General features: G+C 62.1%; 2 protein-coding genes across 2 annotated transcripts in view; both read right to left on the bottom strand.

Annotated features, from left to right (window-relative positions):
- The window catches only part of ATP8B3 (ATPase phospholipid transporting 8B3), a 9,247-nt gene extending 555 nt beyond the window's left edge, over positions 1 to 8,692 (bottom strand). Inside the window, exons 1-11 of the mRNA XM_032252381.1 lie at positions 8,576 to 8,692; positions 8,096 to 8,208; positions 7,142 to 7,203; positions 6,146 to 6,237; positions 5,838 to 5,951; positions 4,848 to 4,946; positions 4,284 to 4,345; positions 3,819 to 3,891; positions 3,585 to 3,655; positions 2,977 to 3,059; positions 359 to 517 (exon numbers count right to left, since the gene is read on the bottom strand). Of these exons, the coding sequence (XP_032108272.1) occupies positions 359 to 517; positions 2,977 to 3,059; positions 3,585 to 3,655; positions 3,819 to 3,891; positions 4,284 to 4,345; positions 4,848 to 4,946; positions 5,838 to 5,951; positions 6,146 to 6,237; positions 7,142 to 7,193 (805 nt within the window). The 5' untranslated portion in view covers positions 7,194 to 7,203; positions 8,096 to 8,208; positions 8,576 to 8,692. The remainder of the gene's footprint in view (positions 1 to 358; positions 518 to 2,976; positions 3,060 to 3,584; positions 3,656 to 3,818; positions 3,892 to 4,283; positions 4,346 to 4,847; positions 4,947 to 5,837; positions 5,952 to 6,145; positions 6,238 to 7,141; positions 7,204 to 8,095; positions 8,209 to 8,575) is intronic.
- Positions 8,693 to 11,519: 2,827 nt separating this feature from the next.
- Positions 11,520 to 14,911, bottom strand: part of REXO1 (RNA exonuclease 1 homolog) — a 27,904-nt gene continuing 24,512 nt past the window's right edge. The window contains exons 11-16 of the mRNA XM_032252380.1: positions 13,969 to 14,042; positions 13,514 to 13,624; positions 12,978 to 13,093; positions 12,709 to 12,847; positions 12,502 to 12,622; positions 11,520 to 12,426 (exon numbers count right to left, since the gene is read on the bottom strand). Coding sequence (XP_032108271.1) covers positions 12,338 to 12,426; positions 12,502 to 12,622; positions 12,709 to 12,847; positions 12,978 to 13,093; positions 13,514 to 13,624; positions 13,969 to 14,042 — 650 coding nt within the window. The 3' untranslated portion in view covers positions 11,520 to 12,337. The remainder of the gene's footprint in view (positions 12,427 to 12,501; positions 12,623 to 12,708; positions 12,848 to 12,977; positions 13,094 to 13,513; positions 13,625 to 13,968; positions 14,043 to 14,911) is intronic.

Here is a 14,911-nt window from a genome sequence, read left to right as displayed (position 1 = left end):
CCCACCCACCCATCCACCCAGCCACCCCCTCACCCACCCACCCATCCCCCCAGCCCATCCACCCACCCGTCCAGCCACCCATTTCACTCACCATCCACCCGCTCCGCTACCCATTCATCCATACACCCACCAACCCACATACCATTCATCCATCCATTTGCCCACCCATCCTGGCACCCATCCATCCATCCATCCGCCCACTCATTTATCCATCTATCTGTCTATCCCTCCATGCACTCATCGTCCCAGGAATCCACGCACCCATCCACCCAGCCATCTGTCCACCCATCCCCACATCCATCCACCATGCCCCTTCGGGACAGCTCCGGCTCGAGGGCCCTGGAGTGGCCGGCCATACCAGCATAAATGACCAGCCCATAGCAGGTGTCTGTGTTGCGAATCTTGCAGCCTCGGAGGAGGAGGTTGCCGATATCCAGGGAATATTTTTTGTCATTCCATTCCAGGCACCCCACGAAGCGGTGCAGCCGGCTGTTGGGCGCCTCACATGTCACTGTGCCTGTGGGCAGCCAGGTGGTCAGTGGGTCAATGGGCTCAGGCCCTCCTCTCCAGGCTCCCTGCAGCCCCCCTCCCCCCGTTGTGAATGTCTGTGAGCTCCGTGAGAACAGGTGCCAGCCTCATCTCAGCCATGCTCTGACCACAGGGCACAGCCCAGCACCTGCACACAGTAGGTGCTCAATAAATGTGTCAAAAGGGAAGAGGAGAAGGAACAGCTGCTAGAGGAGCCTCCTCCTGGGTGCCGGAGCCTACCCACCATCCCCTCCCCATTCACCAACACCCTACAATGGCCTCACTTCTGTCGGAGAAAACAGGTTCAGACCACACAGACTGGCCCAGGGCAGCATCGGTGAGGGTTAGAATGATAATGGGGCATGAGGCTGGGACCCCAGAAGGGAGAGGAGCCACAGGGCTCCTGTCGGGTCCTCATCTGCCTCCTGGTCACGCCTTAGGGATGGGGAGCCGGACTCTGCCCTGAATGTAGGAACTGGAGGCATCTATGTTGGGAGGGCAGAGGGCAGAGGAGCTGCAGGGCAAGCCCACGCCCCATGCCTCCTCCTCTGAAAAATGGGTTCATGCCCAGTGACAATGCTGGGGCAGGTGTCCGAGGCCAGGCCCACAGAAGCCCTCCTGGCTCACCCAGGAAAAGTGGGAAAGGAAGAGTCACTGCCTGCCTATGATTCTGTGCCCCAGTGGCATTAAATAAAGGAGCCGACTGGGTGCGGTGACTCACGCACCCAGCACTTCCAGAGGCCAAGGCAGGTGGATCACCTGAGGTCAGGCGTTCGAGACCAAGGCTGACCAACATGGTGAAACCCCGTGTCTACTAAAAATACAAAATTAGCCGGATGGCAGGCGCCTGTGAACCCAGCTGGTCTGCAGGGGAGGCCAAGGCAGGAGAATCACTTGAACTTGGGAGGCAGAGGTTGCAGTGAGCCGAGATTGCACCACTGTACTCCAGCCTGAGCGACAGAGACTCTGTCTCAAAAAAAAAAAAAAAAAAAAAATGAGGGAGCCTTTGGTCAAGTTCTGGGACTGTCAGGGAAATTAGGAGAGATGGCGGGCACCCTCCACCAGGACTAAGCCTTTCCCCAGATTCCAGAGGCAGATGGGAAAAACAGGTGTCAGGAGTCTGCCGTTCAAGGAAAAGGCTCTGCGTGCGAATCAGTTAGAGCCAGTTGCCTTCACAATAAGACAGGAAAACAAAACCAAATTGTACTCCAGGCCGGGCTGCAGCAGAGCAAGTTTCCACGCCACTCGTGAAATGCCTCCAGGTGGAATTAAGAAACAGCCAGGCTGTGAAGTGGGGGCAGCACTCTGTTCTTTTTTTTTTTTTTTTTTTGAGACGGAGTTTCGCTCTTGTTACCCAGGCTGGAGTGCAACGGTGCGAACTCGGCTCACCACAACCTCCGCCTCCCGGGTTCAGGCAATTCTCCTGCCTCAGCCTCCTGAGTAGCTGGGATTACAGGCACGCGCCACCATGCCCAGCTACTGTTTTGTAGTTTTAGTAGAGACGGGGTTTCACCATGTTGACCAGGATGGTCTCAATCTCTTGACCTCGTGATCCACCTGCCTCGGCCTCCCACAGTGCTGGGATGACAGGCATGAGCCACTGCGCCCAGCAGCACTCTGTTCTTAGAGGCCTTTCTCACCACGGGAATTGCCAGCCCATGCACACAGGGCGTTTTCAATGAAACAACCGAAACCTGGGGCCAGGCGTGGTGGCTCACGCCTGCAATCCCAGAACTTTGGGAGGCTGAGGCCGGTGGATCACCTGAGGTCAGGAGTTCAAGACCAGCCTGGCCAACATGGTGAACCCTCATTTCTACTAAAAATACAAAAAATGAGGCGGATGTGGTGGCGGGTGCCTGTAGTCTCAGCTACTTGGGAAGCTAAGGCAGGAGAATCGATTGAACCCCGGAGGCGGAGGCTGCAGTGAATTGAGGTCGCACCACTGCCCTCCAGCCTGGGCAACAAGAGCAAAATTCCATCTCAAAAAAAAAAAAAATCAACAACCAAACGTGACTATGTTACGGGTAGATTTTACACTTAATAGAATATAGCACTTTCTTGTTGGTTTTGACACAGGGGTCTCACTCTACTGTCCAGGCTGAGTGCAGTGGTGCGATCACACCTCACTACAGCCTTAGCTTCTGTGGGCTCAAGCGAGCCTCCCACCTCAACCTCCCAAGTAGCTCGGACCACAGGAGCGTGCTATCATGCCCAGCTAATTGTTTTACTGTTTGTAGAGATGGGGTCTCGCTATGTTGCCCAGGCTGGCCTTGAATTCCTGGGCTCAAGCGATTCTCCTGCCTCAGCCTTCCAAAGTGCTGAGATTCCAGGTGTGAGCCACCATGCCTGGCCAGCACATTTTTTTTAAAGCAACAACAATAACAACGACAATGAAACACCCCAACTTTTCCAGATTTGAGGGACATGACTCCACTCAATGCCTCTCACCTTGAAAGGACGCCATATTCCTCACAGTGGTCAGTTCCTGGTGAGTGACCGTCAGGGCCTGTCTGAACTTCAAGTTGGTCTCCCTGGTGGGAGGAAGGGAGGGAGGTGAAAAGGGAGGTGATAGAGGCTTTGAGGAGCCCCCAGGCCCCTTCTGGAGTCACTCAAACATTTTCACTGAGCACCTACTGTTTGCCAGCTGCCAGTCAGATGGCTGAGACCCAGAGAGGGAGAAGGCCTGGCCCAAGGCCACATAGCACATTTGCCCGAGGGCTGAGGCCAGGGCCTAGGGTGTCGTGCCCTTGGGCACACAGTGGGGCCTGTAGAAGTGAAAGCCTGGGGAGGGTGGGCTTCTTCCCCTGGACTCCTCCCTCTACCCCTGCAGGCTGGAAATGCACCCTCGGCACCTGGCAGCACCTATGCCCGACATACTGAGTGACTGAGGGTGACTGACCAATCTCTGAGTCAGCTTGGCTTGCCACCTCCTGGGTGACGGGGGAAGGGGGCACCTCCAGGCCCTATGCCTTCCCCAGCCCCCAGCAATGCCACAGCTCCTCACCCGTCAATGTCCCCACCCCCTACAGGTCCCCAGCGATGCCACAGCTCCTCACCCATCAATGTCCACTGTCTCCACATAGCAGAGGCTGCTGGGCTCCGTGCTGGCCAGCAAGAGCATATCGGCCTGGGGGTGGGGGAGGCGAGGTGGGGTGAGGTGGGGGTAAGAGGGGTGGGGGGGAGGCATTGCAGAAGGGGATACAAGACACGTGGGGGGCGAGGAGCCCTCCCCACCCTGGGAGGGGCGCTCTCTGTGGGGGGTTCTGGGGCCCCGGGGAAACCCAGCTCACCGGGACGATGCTGTCCTTGTGGAGACAGACCACATCCCCCACGCACAGGTCCTTCCATTTCTTCCACGTGAAGCTGCGGGGAGGGGGGCTGTCGACTCTCCCCAACTGGGAGAGCAGAGGCCGCTGCCCCGACTCCTAGGACGCCTTCCCCGACCTCCCACCCGGCTGCCCTCGGAGTCTGTGGTCCCACCCAGTGACCTCCAGGGCCCTTGTCCCCACGTCCTCTCCAGATGTTCCCTGTTCTCCCACCGCCCGCAGCTCTGCAAGCGTTTGGCATCTGGGCCTCAGCCTCTGTTCCCATCCCGGGCAGGCGCCTGATGAACACAGGCCTGTTCCTGGGGGACTCAGCCAGCCGGGAGGTTGGGGGCATGGGAGGTGACAGACACCTGGCCAAGCACCCTGCCCTGCCCAGACAATGGCACTACCGGGCCGGAGCCCCGTGTCCCCTCGGGTCCCCAGTCTCACCTCTTGCCCATCAGAATCTGGCAGGGCCTGTTGTTGATGGCTCTGTCACTCTTGTGTCTCCCCTGGGCCAGGAAGGAAAGGATCAGAGGGACCATCCAGCCTCTCTGGCCCCCACCCAGGCCGCTGCCACGTCACAGCCCAGGAGCGCCCGCCTGGAACACGGGGTCCCTGTCTGCCCGCCCCACACCATGCTGCGTCTGCTCGGGGATCCCCGGTTGTGCGGGCCACTGGACCCCCTGCCATCGGCGGGCAGAAGACAGGCGTGTTGCCCACCATCCAGTGTGCCTGCCAGACCAGACCACCACCCACCAAAGCTCAGCGGCCCCAAAGCCACACAGCCAACGGAGCCCAGGCCACCAGCGGCACCTGCCCAGTGTGGGTGCTGGCAGATAAGGACCACGCAGCCCCGACAGCCCCGGCTCCCCATGCCCACGTTCCCCTAAAGCTCCAGGAAGCCCAGGCCTCCTCCCACTCTCACCCAGGGCTGCTCAAGGGACCCCACCCCACCCCCGGACCCTCACGCCGTCCTGGACCCCCGGCCAGCCGCATCCCCACAGCACTCACAATGTCATCCGCCAGGTCCCGGGCGGCACGGATGAAGAGGAGGCAGATCATGGGAGCGAAGAGTGAAAACCAGGGCAGCGTGGAGAGGTCCGGAATGCCCTGATGTGGGGGGAGCCACAGGGAGGGGTCACACTGGCCCCTCCCTGTCCCTCCCCTCCCACCGAACCAACCCAGCCCGGCATTCAACACCGTGCTGGCCACTTCAGCCGGGGTCCAGCCATCCCCCACACCCCCCTCGGGACAACCCCCCTGGCACCCCACCACCTGCCTGGAAGGTCTCCCACACACCTCCTCCTCTCCAGTCCAAGCCCAGCTCCCTTGTCGCCTCCTCCGGGGAGCCCTCCGCAGCCCCAAGCTTGACTCTCACTGCTCCGCCTCCCTCCTGCGTCCCTGCTTCCCCAGGTCACCCTGCAGGTGTGAGCTCCACCATCCCCCACCCTGGCGCCCCAGCCAGTGGCCTGCACACAGTAGGTGCTCCATTAATGCCGAATGATTTGATGGATAAAAGGAGAACCTCTCTCTTTACACAGAACAGAAATGAGATGTTGGGTGGGGGTGGGTGCTCTGAAAACAGTCCCACGCTGGCCTGGGAAGCAGCTCTGTGGGTCCGGGTTGGAGGACATGCTCTGGGCCCCTCCTTCCCCCTTGCTTCTGAGGTCAGCTCAGAGCTCGGGGACCAGGGGAGCTGTGTGGCCGAGGCCGTCCAGGCTGGGGAACAGCTGTGCCTCCCGACACCCAGCCCTACCCAGCAGGAACCCCCAGGGCACAGAGAGGGTGCCGTGCTCGGACCTGGAAGGTCCCTCCATCCACCCTCGTCATTCAGCGTGTATTGAGTGCCTCTTGTATGCCAGGGCCTGGGCAGGGCAGTGGGGACTCAGTAATGACGGTCCCAGTCTGTGGGGAGCCGGGCATGAACCCACCCGTCACACAAACACATTGATGCTGCCAGGTGGCCAGGAAGGGCTTCCTGGAGGAGGCCTCGCGCCTCACCTGCAGGATGATGATGAGGAGGAAGTACAGGTTGGACAAGCGGTGGAACTGCTCGTACAGCGTCAGCGGCAGGAACGAGAAGAAGTTGTACTTGGCTGTGCGGATGATGTTGGTCTGGAACGAGAGCCGCCGGCCACCTGATATGGGGGTGCTGCCTAGGCCAGGGGATGGGGGTGCCCAGCAGGTGGCGGGATACAAACACAAGCACAGGCAGCACTCAGGAGGTGCAAAAAATAGATTCCCCAGGGGGGCCAGGGCAGCTCCGCTGGGGTGGGGGAGGCCCAGGGAGCGAGGGAGGGGCCGCCCACCTTGTGCTTCCTCCTCCGCCAGCACAGGAACACCTTCTCTTTGAGCTGCGAGTTGTAGGCGCGGTTGTTGGCCTGGACCTCCCAGGTGAATGCTGCAGCAAGGGCAGAGCCGGGCATCCGTCGCAGGCCCAGGACAAACATCCCTAACGACGGCTAATGGGGCCCAAGGGACCCAGGCACTGGGAGGCTGAGATGCCAGGGCCCGTAAACAAACAGACGGTCGGGCGTCGGGCACCACCTAGGGGCTACCAGACCACCGCCCATAGTTGGCGCTGGCACAAGTGGATTCTGAGAGCGGCCACCCACACCGCCCCCCGCCACCCCTGTCACCATGGGCCAATCCTGAGCCTCAGAGAACAGACCCCGGGAGACCCTTTCAGGCCCCCACATTTTACAGAGGGGGTAAACTGAGGTTCGGTGATGGGTTCTCCAAGGCCACACGTCCAGCCGGCAGCCCAGGTCATTCTGGGCATGCAGCCCCCCAAATCCTGAGCCAGATCCCCCAAGCCCTGTCGGTACTAGCGTTGGAGACTACTCGTAAGCAAATGAGAATCCTAGGCAAGGCCTGCCATGCAGGACGGCGGGGGCGGGGTGGACTCTCCAGCCCCGTCAGCCTCAGCCCTGAACTTTTTTTTTTTTTTTTTTTTTTTGAGACAGAGTCTTGCTCTGTCACCTAGACTGGAGTGCAAAGGTATGCTCTTGGCTCAATGCAACCTCCACCTCCCGGGTCCAAGCAATTCTTCTGCCTCAGCCTCCCAAGTGGCTGAGATTACAGGCACCTGTCACCACATCTGGCTAATACAAATTACTTTTAGTACTTTTAGTAGAGATGGGGTTTCACCGTCTTGGCCAGGCTGCTCTTGAACCCCGGACCTCAGGTGATCTGCCCACCTCAGCCTCCCAAAGTGCTGGGATTACAGGCGCGAGCCACCTTGCCCGGCCAGCCCTGCACTCTGCAGTCCCTCCCACCTGCACCCCCGTCCCCAGGATCAGCACCTGAGTTCTTGTCCTCATCTTGGAGTTCTTCCTTCTGGCTGAGGCTGCTCATGCTGGTGGGGCTGTGGGAGGGAGAGAGGGACCCCGGGTCACAGCAGTGGCCCCTGCACTCACTTGGCCTTCAAGGAGTTCATGGCCTAGGGGCCGACTGTCTCAAATACTAACGCCCACACCCATCTGCAGCCTCCCGCCAGTCTCTGAAGGTCCAGCCATTGGCTATGTGTCCTGCCTTGGATACTCTGACTCAGGGGACCCCAAGATGATCCCCAAACCTGCAGCATCCCATCTGCCAGTGTCCCCTGCCAGCCACCCCTGGTCACCTCCCGCCGGTACAGCCTAGGAAGACTCACCCGCGGCCATGACAGCCTCTGGCCACTGCTCCCCACACCTCCCCTTCCCTGGAGGCACCGCTCTCACCTCCTCCTGGTTTCGCTGATGCCCTCCTGCCCACTCACCCATAGCGACAGGTAAGGGGCTCAGTCATTTGTTGACTGACTGAATGGGACCCCTGGGCTAGATGTTATATCGCAAAGCACAGCGTGGGGGTCAGGCATGGCCATCCTGCCCTACCCCCAGCTGGGAAGCAAATCCTGATGAGGGCAATGGAGGCAGACAGCAAATCGTCGGAAGATCTTGGAATCTTCCCCACTAGCGGGTTCAGGAATGTGGGTCTGGCTCTCTGGCTCTGCACCGGGGGCTGGGGTTTGGCCCTCTTTGAGGCTGGCAACCCCCCCCCCAGATGGCAGCAATGGGCCCCCCACCTGCCAGCTCTCTAGCTGCGCGCTCCCCGCCAAGCCCCTGCCCCTGCTGTTCCAGCCGCCAGGTGCAGCCTTCCTCACCCTTCCGGTGGTCTCCGTTCATACTTCCCAGGCCGGCCAGGCTGGGCCCTGCGCTTTCTCTGGGCTGCCCCTCTGCCTGGGGCGTCCCCCATCCCAGCTCTGACCACCTTCTCACCTCCACGGATGCCAGCAGGACCTGAGCCTTCGAGTCACGTCTGAGTCACCCGTGTCCCCAGGGCCTGGTGGGACAGGGCCTGGCTCAGGGCCAGCTCTGGAGCTCCTGGGAGCCTGGGCGGGGCCGGTGTCCATTCACCACATGGGATAAAGGGAGGTTCAGGGTGAAGAGGGGCTTAGGCTGTGGGCCGGGGGAGAGGTGGGGAGACCCCTGTGGTGGCCAGAATCCACCCAAAGGGCATCTGGGGGCAGAGACAGGCACGGACACAGCGCGGGCTTCCTGCCCCCTCACTAACCGGAACGCCCCATTACTCGGAAGCCCCCCCCCACTCCCGTCTTCCCGCAGCCGCCCTGGACAGGGGTCCCGAGTGCAGAGGACACCGGGCTGACCGCCAAAACCCCAGCTCTCAGCCCGGCTGGAGCCCAGAGAGGGTGCGCGGGCCCCTGGGGACGCACAGCAGTGGGAGCGCCCGCCGCTCACCGGCGCAGTCCAGGCACCGCGGGGCCGGCTGCCCGGCACAGGTCGCTGGCGTCCAGGGCGGCGGACGCGATGGAACCGTTAGCCGGGGGCCAACGGTCCTGAAACGGGGGGCGGGGCCTCGGGGCCCGGCCAAGGCGAAGGTGGAGCCGGTTCTGAGACCTCACGGGGCCGAGGGCGGGGCCGGGAGGGGTGGGTGGGGCCAAGGCATAGAAGGGGCGGGGCCTCGAGGGAGGGGCCAGGGCAGAAGGCGGGGCCGAGCGGAACCTCGCAGAACAGGGCCGGGTGGAAAACGTGCGGGGGTCGGGGAGGGGGCGGGGCCAGGGCAGAAGGCGGGGCCTCGCAGAACAGGGCCGGGTAGAAAACGTGCCGGGGTCTGGGGAGGGGGCGGGGCCAGTAGGAAGGCGGGGCCGAGCGGGGTCTTGCCGTGCAGAGTAGGGGCGTGGCCAGGACCCGGCAACGTGACCAAAGAGGAAGGCGGGGCCTAACGGTGCCGCGCAGATCCGGGTTGAGGTAGGGGCGGGGCCAAGCCCAGGGGCGTGGCCAGAGACGCGGGGTTGAGCATGGCCCTGAAGAGTAGGGTCAAGGCAGGGTCGGGTCTGGGATGGGGGCGTGACAGAGGAGGAAGGTGGGCGGCGCATAGCAGGGTCAGGGTGGGGGGGGCGCTTGGGACGGCTCCAGGACAGAAGGTGGGGCCTGGGAGGGCCGGGGCCTGAAGGAGGAAAGGGTGTCAGGGCAGGGCCGGGGCTGGGCTTGGTCGGCGAGCAGAAAGAACCTGCACTGTAGGGTGGGATTGGAGTGGTTCTTGTAAAGGTGGGCCTGTCGGGCCAGAATGTGCCTTCCAGACTGGACGGGGCTGAGGCTGGTGGGGCCAGCATGGCAGAGTGCATGTGGAAGGACCGCAGGTGATGGCAGGTACGTAGGGCGTGTCTCACCCATGTCCTGGGTTCGTTCATTCATCCCATAAACGTTAAACAAGCGCCTCCTAGGCTCAGGTACAGGGCTGAGCACCAGGCTGGGGAGAGGCAGTGGAGGCCACTGAGACCACCCTAAGGCCAGGAGGAAGCCCACAGGGTTCTGTCCAGCGGGTGGCAGGGGCTCAGGGATCCTTACTAAAGAAGGGGCAGGGGTGAGTTCAATGACAAGGCGAGGGCAGGTCCAGGCCAGAGATGGCCTTGAGTCAGGACCAGAAGATGCGCAGAGGAGCTGCTGAAAATAAAATGCTCCCCCCCGAGTGAGGCTTTGGGGTGAGGGTCCTAAGGGAGCAACAAACATGAGTAGGGAGGGATAGGGGGGGTGACCTCCCCCATCAGAGTGGCAACCTCCTGAGGGTTCTCAGTGATCAGAAACCCACCTTTCTTTGGAAGCCCAGACTGGAAACCTGCTTGGCCCTGGAGGCTGCCAGGGAACCTCTTTTTTCAGAGACAGGGTCTTGCTCTGTGACCCGGGCTAGAGTGCAGTGGTGCAATCAGGGCTTATCACAGCCTCCACCTCCTGGGCTCAGGCAATCCTCCTGCCTCAGCCTCCAGAGTAGCTGGGGCTGCAGGCAGACAGGCCACTGTGCCTGCTTGCCTGGTGGTTATGAGGAAGAGCCAGGGCTGGGGGTTTGAACACACTGTTCTCAGAAACTTTAGAAGAGACCTGGTTTGGTGCAGCTCTGAGGATTCCCCTTCCCCAGCCCTCACACAGGGCACAATCTGGGGACAGGAGCTTGCACAGAGCCCTTGTGCAAAGGCCCTGAAGCCTCCAGTGCGTACAGGTAGCTTCACAAGCTGAAGTCCATGGGGGCTACAGCCAGGACTGGCCAGCCCGGGGACCCCTTGGGATATGTCCTGAGGCACCAGGTGTGTTCTGGGAAGAGAAAGCCAGACGTCACACGCGAATACACGCCTGTACCATCTACTTAGGAAACAGGCCCGGGCGCAGTGGCTCACGCCTATAATCCCCACATTTTGGGGCAGCCGAGGTGGGTGGATCACTTGAGGTCAGGAATTCGAGACCAGCCTGGCCAACATGGTGAAACCCCGTCTCTACCAAAAATACAAAATGAGCCGAACATGATGGTGCAACTGTCATCCCAGCTACTTGGGAGGCTGAGGTTGCGGTGAGCTGAGACTGCACTACTGCACTCCAGCCTGGGTGACAGCTCTCTCAAAAATAGAAAAAGAAAAAACAGCAAACAACTCTTTCACAGAAGAGGCAGGGAGAGTCACCTAGTCACAACAGCCCTCGAGGGTGGACGGCCCTGGAGGGATGTGGACTTCACAACCGTTCTGCCTTGGCAGCCTTGGTCGAGTCCTCTGGGGAGGGCCCCCATGACCTCACCCCGGGCCCTGCCCGAGACCAGGGTGGCAGGAAACCCCTCCAGTCCTGCCTGCCTGCCTGCTGCCGGGTCCTGGGGCCGAGGCTCTTCAACTTTTCTTTATTTGAAGTAAATACAAAGGGGGGACCTAAACACCCCTGGGCCTCCTATTCTCAAATGGGATCCCGATGCAACCAAGGCTGCCTGGAGCCGTGCCTGCATCGCAAGATGTGTGGCATTTCCTGGCAAGACCCCGGTGGCTTTCCTTTGGCGGGCATCACCCTCTGGCTTCCGGTCTCTTTAACCCTCTCTGACCGTCTGTGTGCAGCCCCCAGCCCTGGGCAAGGCAGAGAGAGAAGCCAGCTTCATGCACAGGGCCCAGCTCCACACAGGGCTGGGGACGCCATCCATAGTCCCTAAGAGGCACTGGAAGCTGCAGAATGGCAGCCCTAGGCTCTGGGACTCCACAGATGTGGCCTGGCCCAAAGTTGGGGGGGCAGGTTGGGCAGCCAGTGCTGGGGCCAGCTTTTATGAAGGGAAAGTTTCATTGCTCTTCTCTGCGTTGGCGGCAAGAATCAGTCCCAGCTGCGGGCACAGTGGCCTTCCCAGGGCACATGCACCAGGCACCAAGACCAGCACGAAATCTAAAATCCATACAAACATTTATTCTATCCCTGCCTGGAGGAGAGGGAAAGGGGATCCGGAGAGCCTGTGAAGGAAGATGGGGCTCCGGTGGGAAGACAGTGTCCGGAGGCCAGTGGGCTCCGTGGACGGCAGGCCCTGGGGCTAATGAGGGGCTGGCTGGGTTCTCAGAGGTCACGGAGTGCAGGGGTGGGGCGGCGAGTGGTGGAAGCCGGCCGCCCCGAAGGCAGGCCAGCCCCTGGAGCCCGGAGGCAGGTCCAGCCCACGCCGGGCTGCATGTGGCCCTGGCCCCCGCTGGGGTCTGTCCCGTCCCCACCCCCCCAGGTGGGAAGGCAGCAGGCCCACTCTTCCCGGTGGGAAAGGGCTGTGCAAGTCATCAGGTTTAAATAAAAATAATAAAAATAACAATACAAAATAAAAAAAGACTGTCTCAAACAAACCCAGGACAAGCCCACCCCGCGCCCCGAGTGAGGAGCAGAGGTGTCGGCCACCACCTGGGAGGGAGCGAGGGCCTGGCCAGAGGGGCAGGAGGGGCTGCAGGCCAGGCGGGGGTGGGCTCGGTCCTGGTGTCTGTCAGCAGCAGTTTACAGAGACGCCAGAGGTCTGGGGGGCAGAGGGCAGGGAGGGGTGTGAGGGGCTGCGGCAGGACGTGGGCTGGGCTGGGCTGGGCAAGGCGTTCTCCGGCCACCGGCTTGTCCCGCTGCTCTGGGCTGCCTCGCCAGGTGGACGGGTTACCGGAGATTTATTGCACTGTTTGGAAGAGGCCTGGGGCTAAGGACCGGCCGGGGCGGCAGGAGAGGCGGGCGGGAGGCGGGCAGGCGTCATCGCTTGGTCTTGGCGTCTTCTCGGACCTTCCAGATCACCAGGTGCATGCAGGCGCCGGCGTCCTCGCTGGAGCTGTGCCCGTCCACTGCGGGGCAGATACGGTGAGCACCTGGCCCCTGCACAGGCAGGGACGGCCAGAGGGCGAGGCACTGGCACTCACCATTGTCCTGGATGATCTGTCTGAGGTAGTCAGCCATGAGGTTCCGCAGGGACCGCTTGTAGGGGAGGCCCAGGCGGTGGGGGAAGAGCACGGACGTGTCCACCACGGTGCTGTGGATGACCTGCGGGCAGCGGCAGAGGTCAGCGCACGTCGGGCCTGCAGCTGCCCCTCCTGGAGAAGCGCAAGGGCCCCGGGCCAGCAGGGTACCTTCAGGGCCAGGAGGTCGCTCTCCAGGCTGTGTCCGATGAGGATGGTGTCGGCGCTGAACATGCTCAGCAGGACGGCCTGGACGTCGCGCAGCGTGACACTCGTGTCAGCGAGATCAGCCTCTGTCACACCCGAAAACCTGGGGGAAGCAGGCAGGAGGGCGCCAGGGCTCAGCCTGGAAGCGCAGGCTGGTGGGGCAGGACTGCGGGGAGGGTGGGCCCTAGGGAAGGCTTTGAGGAGGGGTCCTGGCTGGCGGGCTCAGGCCACACCTGGTGTTGTAGTCCACGATCGCGTTGTCCGGCTTCACGAAGGTGTCATAAACCACGTGCACATCCGTGTCGACCACCGTGACTCGCGTCAGCTCCAGGCCGTACGTCGTGTAGGACTGTGAGCGAGGGACGAGCCTCAGACGCGCTCTGGGCACCAGCCTCCCTCCTCCCCTCCCCTGCCCCTCTTGGGGTCTCCAGAGCCTGGCAAAGCAGAGGCGTGGCTCCCACCTGCAGACAAAGACGTGGGGCCAGAGACTTTGTGGGGCGTCTAGGAGAGGCAGAGTGGGGTGTGGCCTCAGCAACCCCGTCCCCAAGCCCTCCTGTCTCCCGTTCACATGCAGAGCCGGGCCCACAGCCCGACGGGCTTCGAGGTGCCAGGAAGCATGGGGTGCTGGGCCAGGGCAGGAGCTGTGAGTGCCGGTGCTGTGGGAGAAGCCCTCTGAGACAGGCCCAGACAGGCCTCGGGGGGCAGGCAGCCGAGCCAGGCCAGCTACTCCCCCATCTTAAACCTGAGGCTGGGCAGAGAACAGCCTCACCATCTCGCAGTCCAGGGCATAGATCCCCGGGTGGGCGTCTCCGGAGAGTTCTTTCTCAAAGGTCTTCACGAAGCCCTCGAGGCGCTCCTTCCGGCCGTCCTGCACGTGTTGCTGGGGGTGAAGAAGGCAGATGAGGGCGGCTTCAGGGCACAGTGGGGGCGGGAGAGAGGGGAGGCGGCACATCTCTGAGACCTTTGGGATGGTCCTAGCCATCCATCAAGCCCGTTCACTGCCTGGGACCCTGGTGAGCAGGTGGGGAAGGGGGTTTGCGAAGAAGACACAGTGAGGGCGGCTTCCCAGGACTGACGTGGCCAGCGACAGGGCCTGGGGTCTAGGGGTGCTGCACTCTCTGGGTAACACAGGAAAGGCTGCCCCCAGCGGCCTGTCGTGTCCCATGATCAGTGAAGGGGAGGCGGAAGTCTGTGGAGAACAGGCGCCAGGACACCAGGGCTCACCTTGGCAACCTGGCAGCCGACAGAGCCAGCGGCAGCCGAGCAGCACATGTACTGGGTCTCCCAGCCTCCAGCCACTGCAGGGGACACGGACACACGGTCAGGGCCCGGCCAGGCCCGCTCCACAGCCCCCGGGAGCACTGACTACCCACACCTGCTGAGCCCTACTAGGGAGTAGGGACTCAGGACAGGCGACCTCAGCCGCTCGGCAGAGCTGGATGCACATCAGGCCCGGGCCACAGTCTAGCAGCCAGGATGCCCGGCTGGGATCCCAGGAGCCAGTGGGCTCTGCCGAGGCCTCTTGGGCAGCGCCACCTCCGGCAGGACCCCCCAGATGCCCCCAAGGCCATGGCTTTAGGGGCCACCGCAGGACTGTGCCAGGCTGGCTTGTGTGCCCTGAGCGTGGCTGCCTGGGGGACTGAATGGAACCAGCAAGCCAAGGGTGGGACAAGCCCTCCACTCACAGGGCCAGCAGCCTCCACATTTCCACAGACCAAGGGTGCAGGAAGGCAAGGGCACAGGCTTTTCAGGTGGGGCATGTGAACGTTGTCATGGTAAGGCTTGTGTCTTACTTTTGCATAAAGAACAAGTGGAGAGAAAATGAGGCCAGGGGCTAGGCCTGGCTCTGCCCTCAACAGTGCAGCCCAGGGGCCTCGGGTGGGGTGGGGGATGGCCAGAATAAGGCCTACCCCAGTTCCGGGCGCCTCGGGTGGGACCAGGGTGGAGGCGGCCAGGTAAGGCCTTACCGCAGGGGTCTTCAGGGGGACAAGGGTGGGTCTGGATACAGCCTTACCCTGGTTTCGGGGGCCTCGGGTGGACGGGGGTGGGTCTGGGTAACGCCTTACCCCAGTTCCGGGGGCCTCAGAGGGCCAGGGGCAGGTCTGGGTAAGGCCTTACTCCAGTTCCGGGGGCCTTGAGTGGGACGAGGGAGAGTCTGGATACAGCC

Source organism: Sapajus apella, unplaced genomic scaffold, assembly GCF_009761245.1.
Source record: "Sapajus apella isolate SASKATOON/1434 unplaced genomic scaffold, GSC_monkey_1.0 scaffold77, whole genome shotgun sequence".
NCBI lineage: Eukaryota > Metazoa > Chordata > Mammalia > Primates > Cebidae > Sapajus > Sapajus apella.
This window is presented reverse-complemented; position numbering and strand designations above follow the sequence as displayed.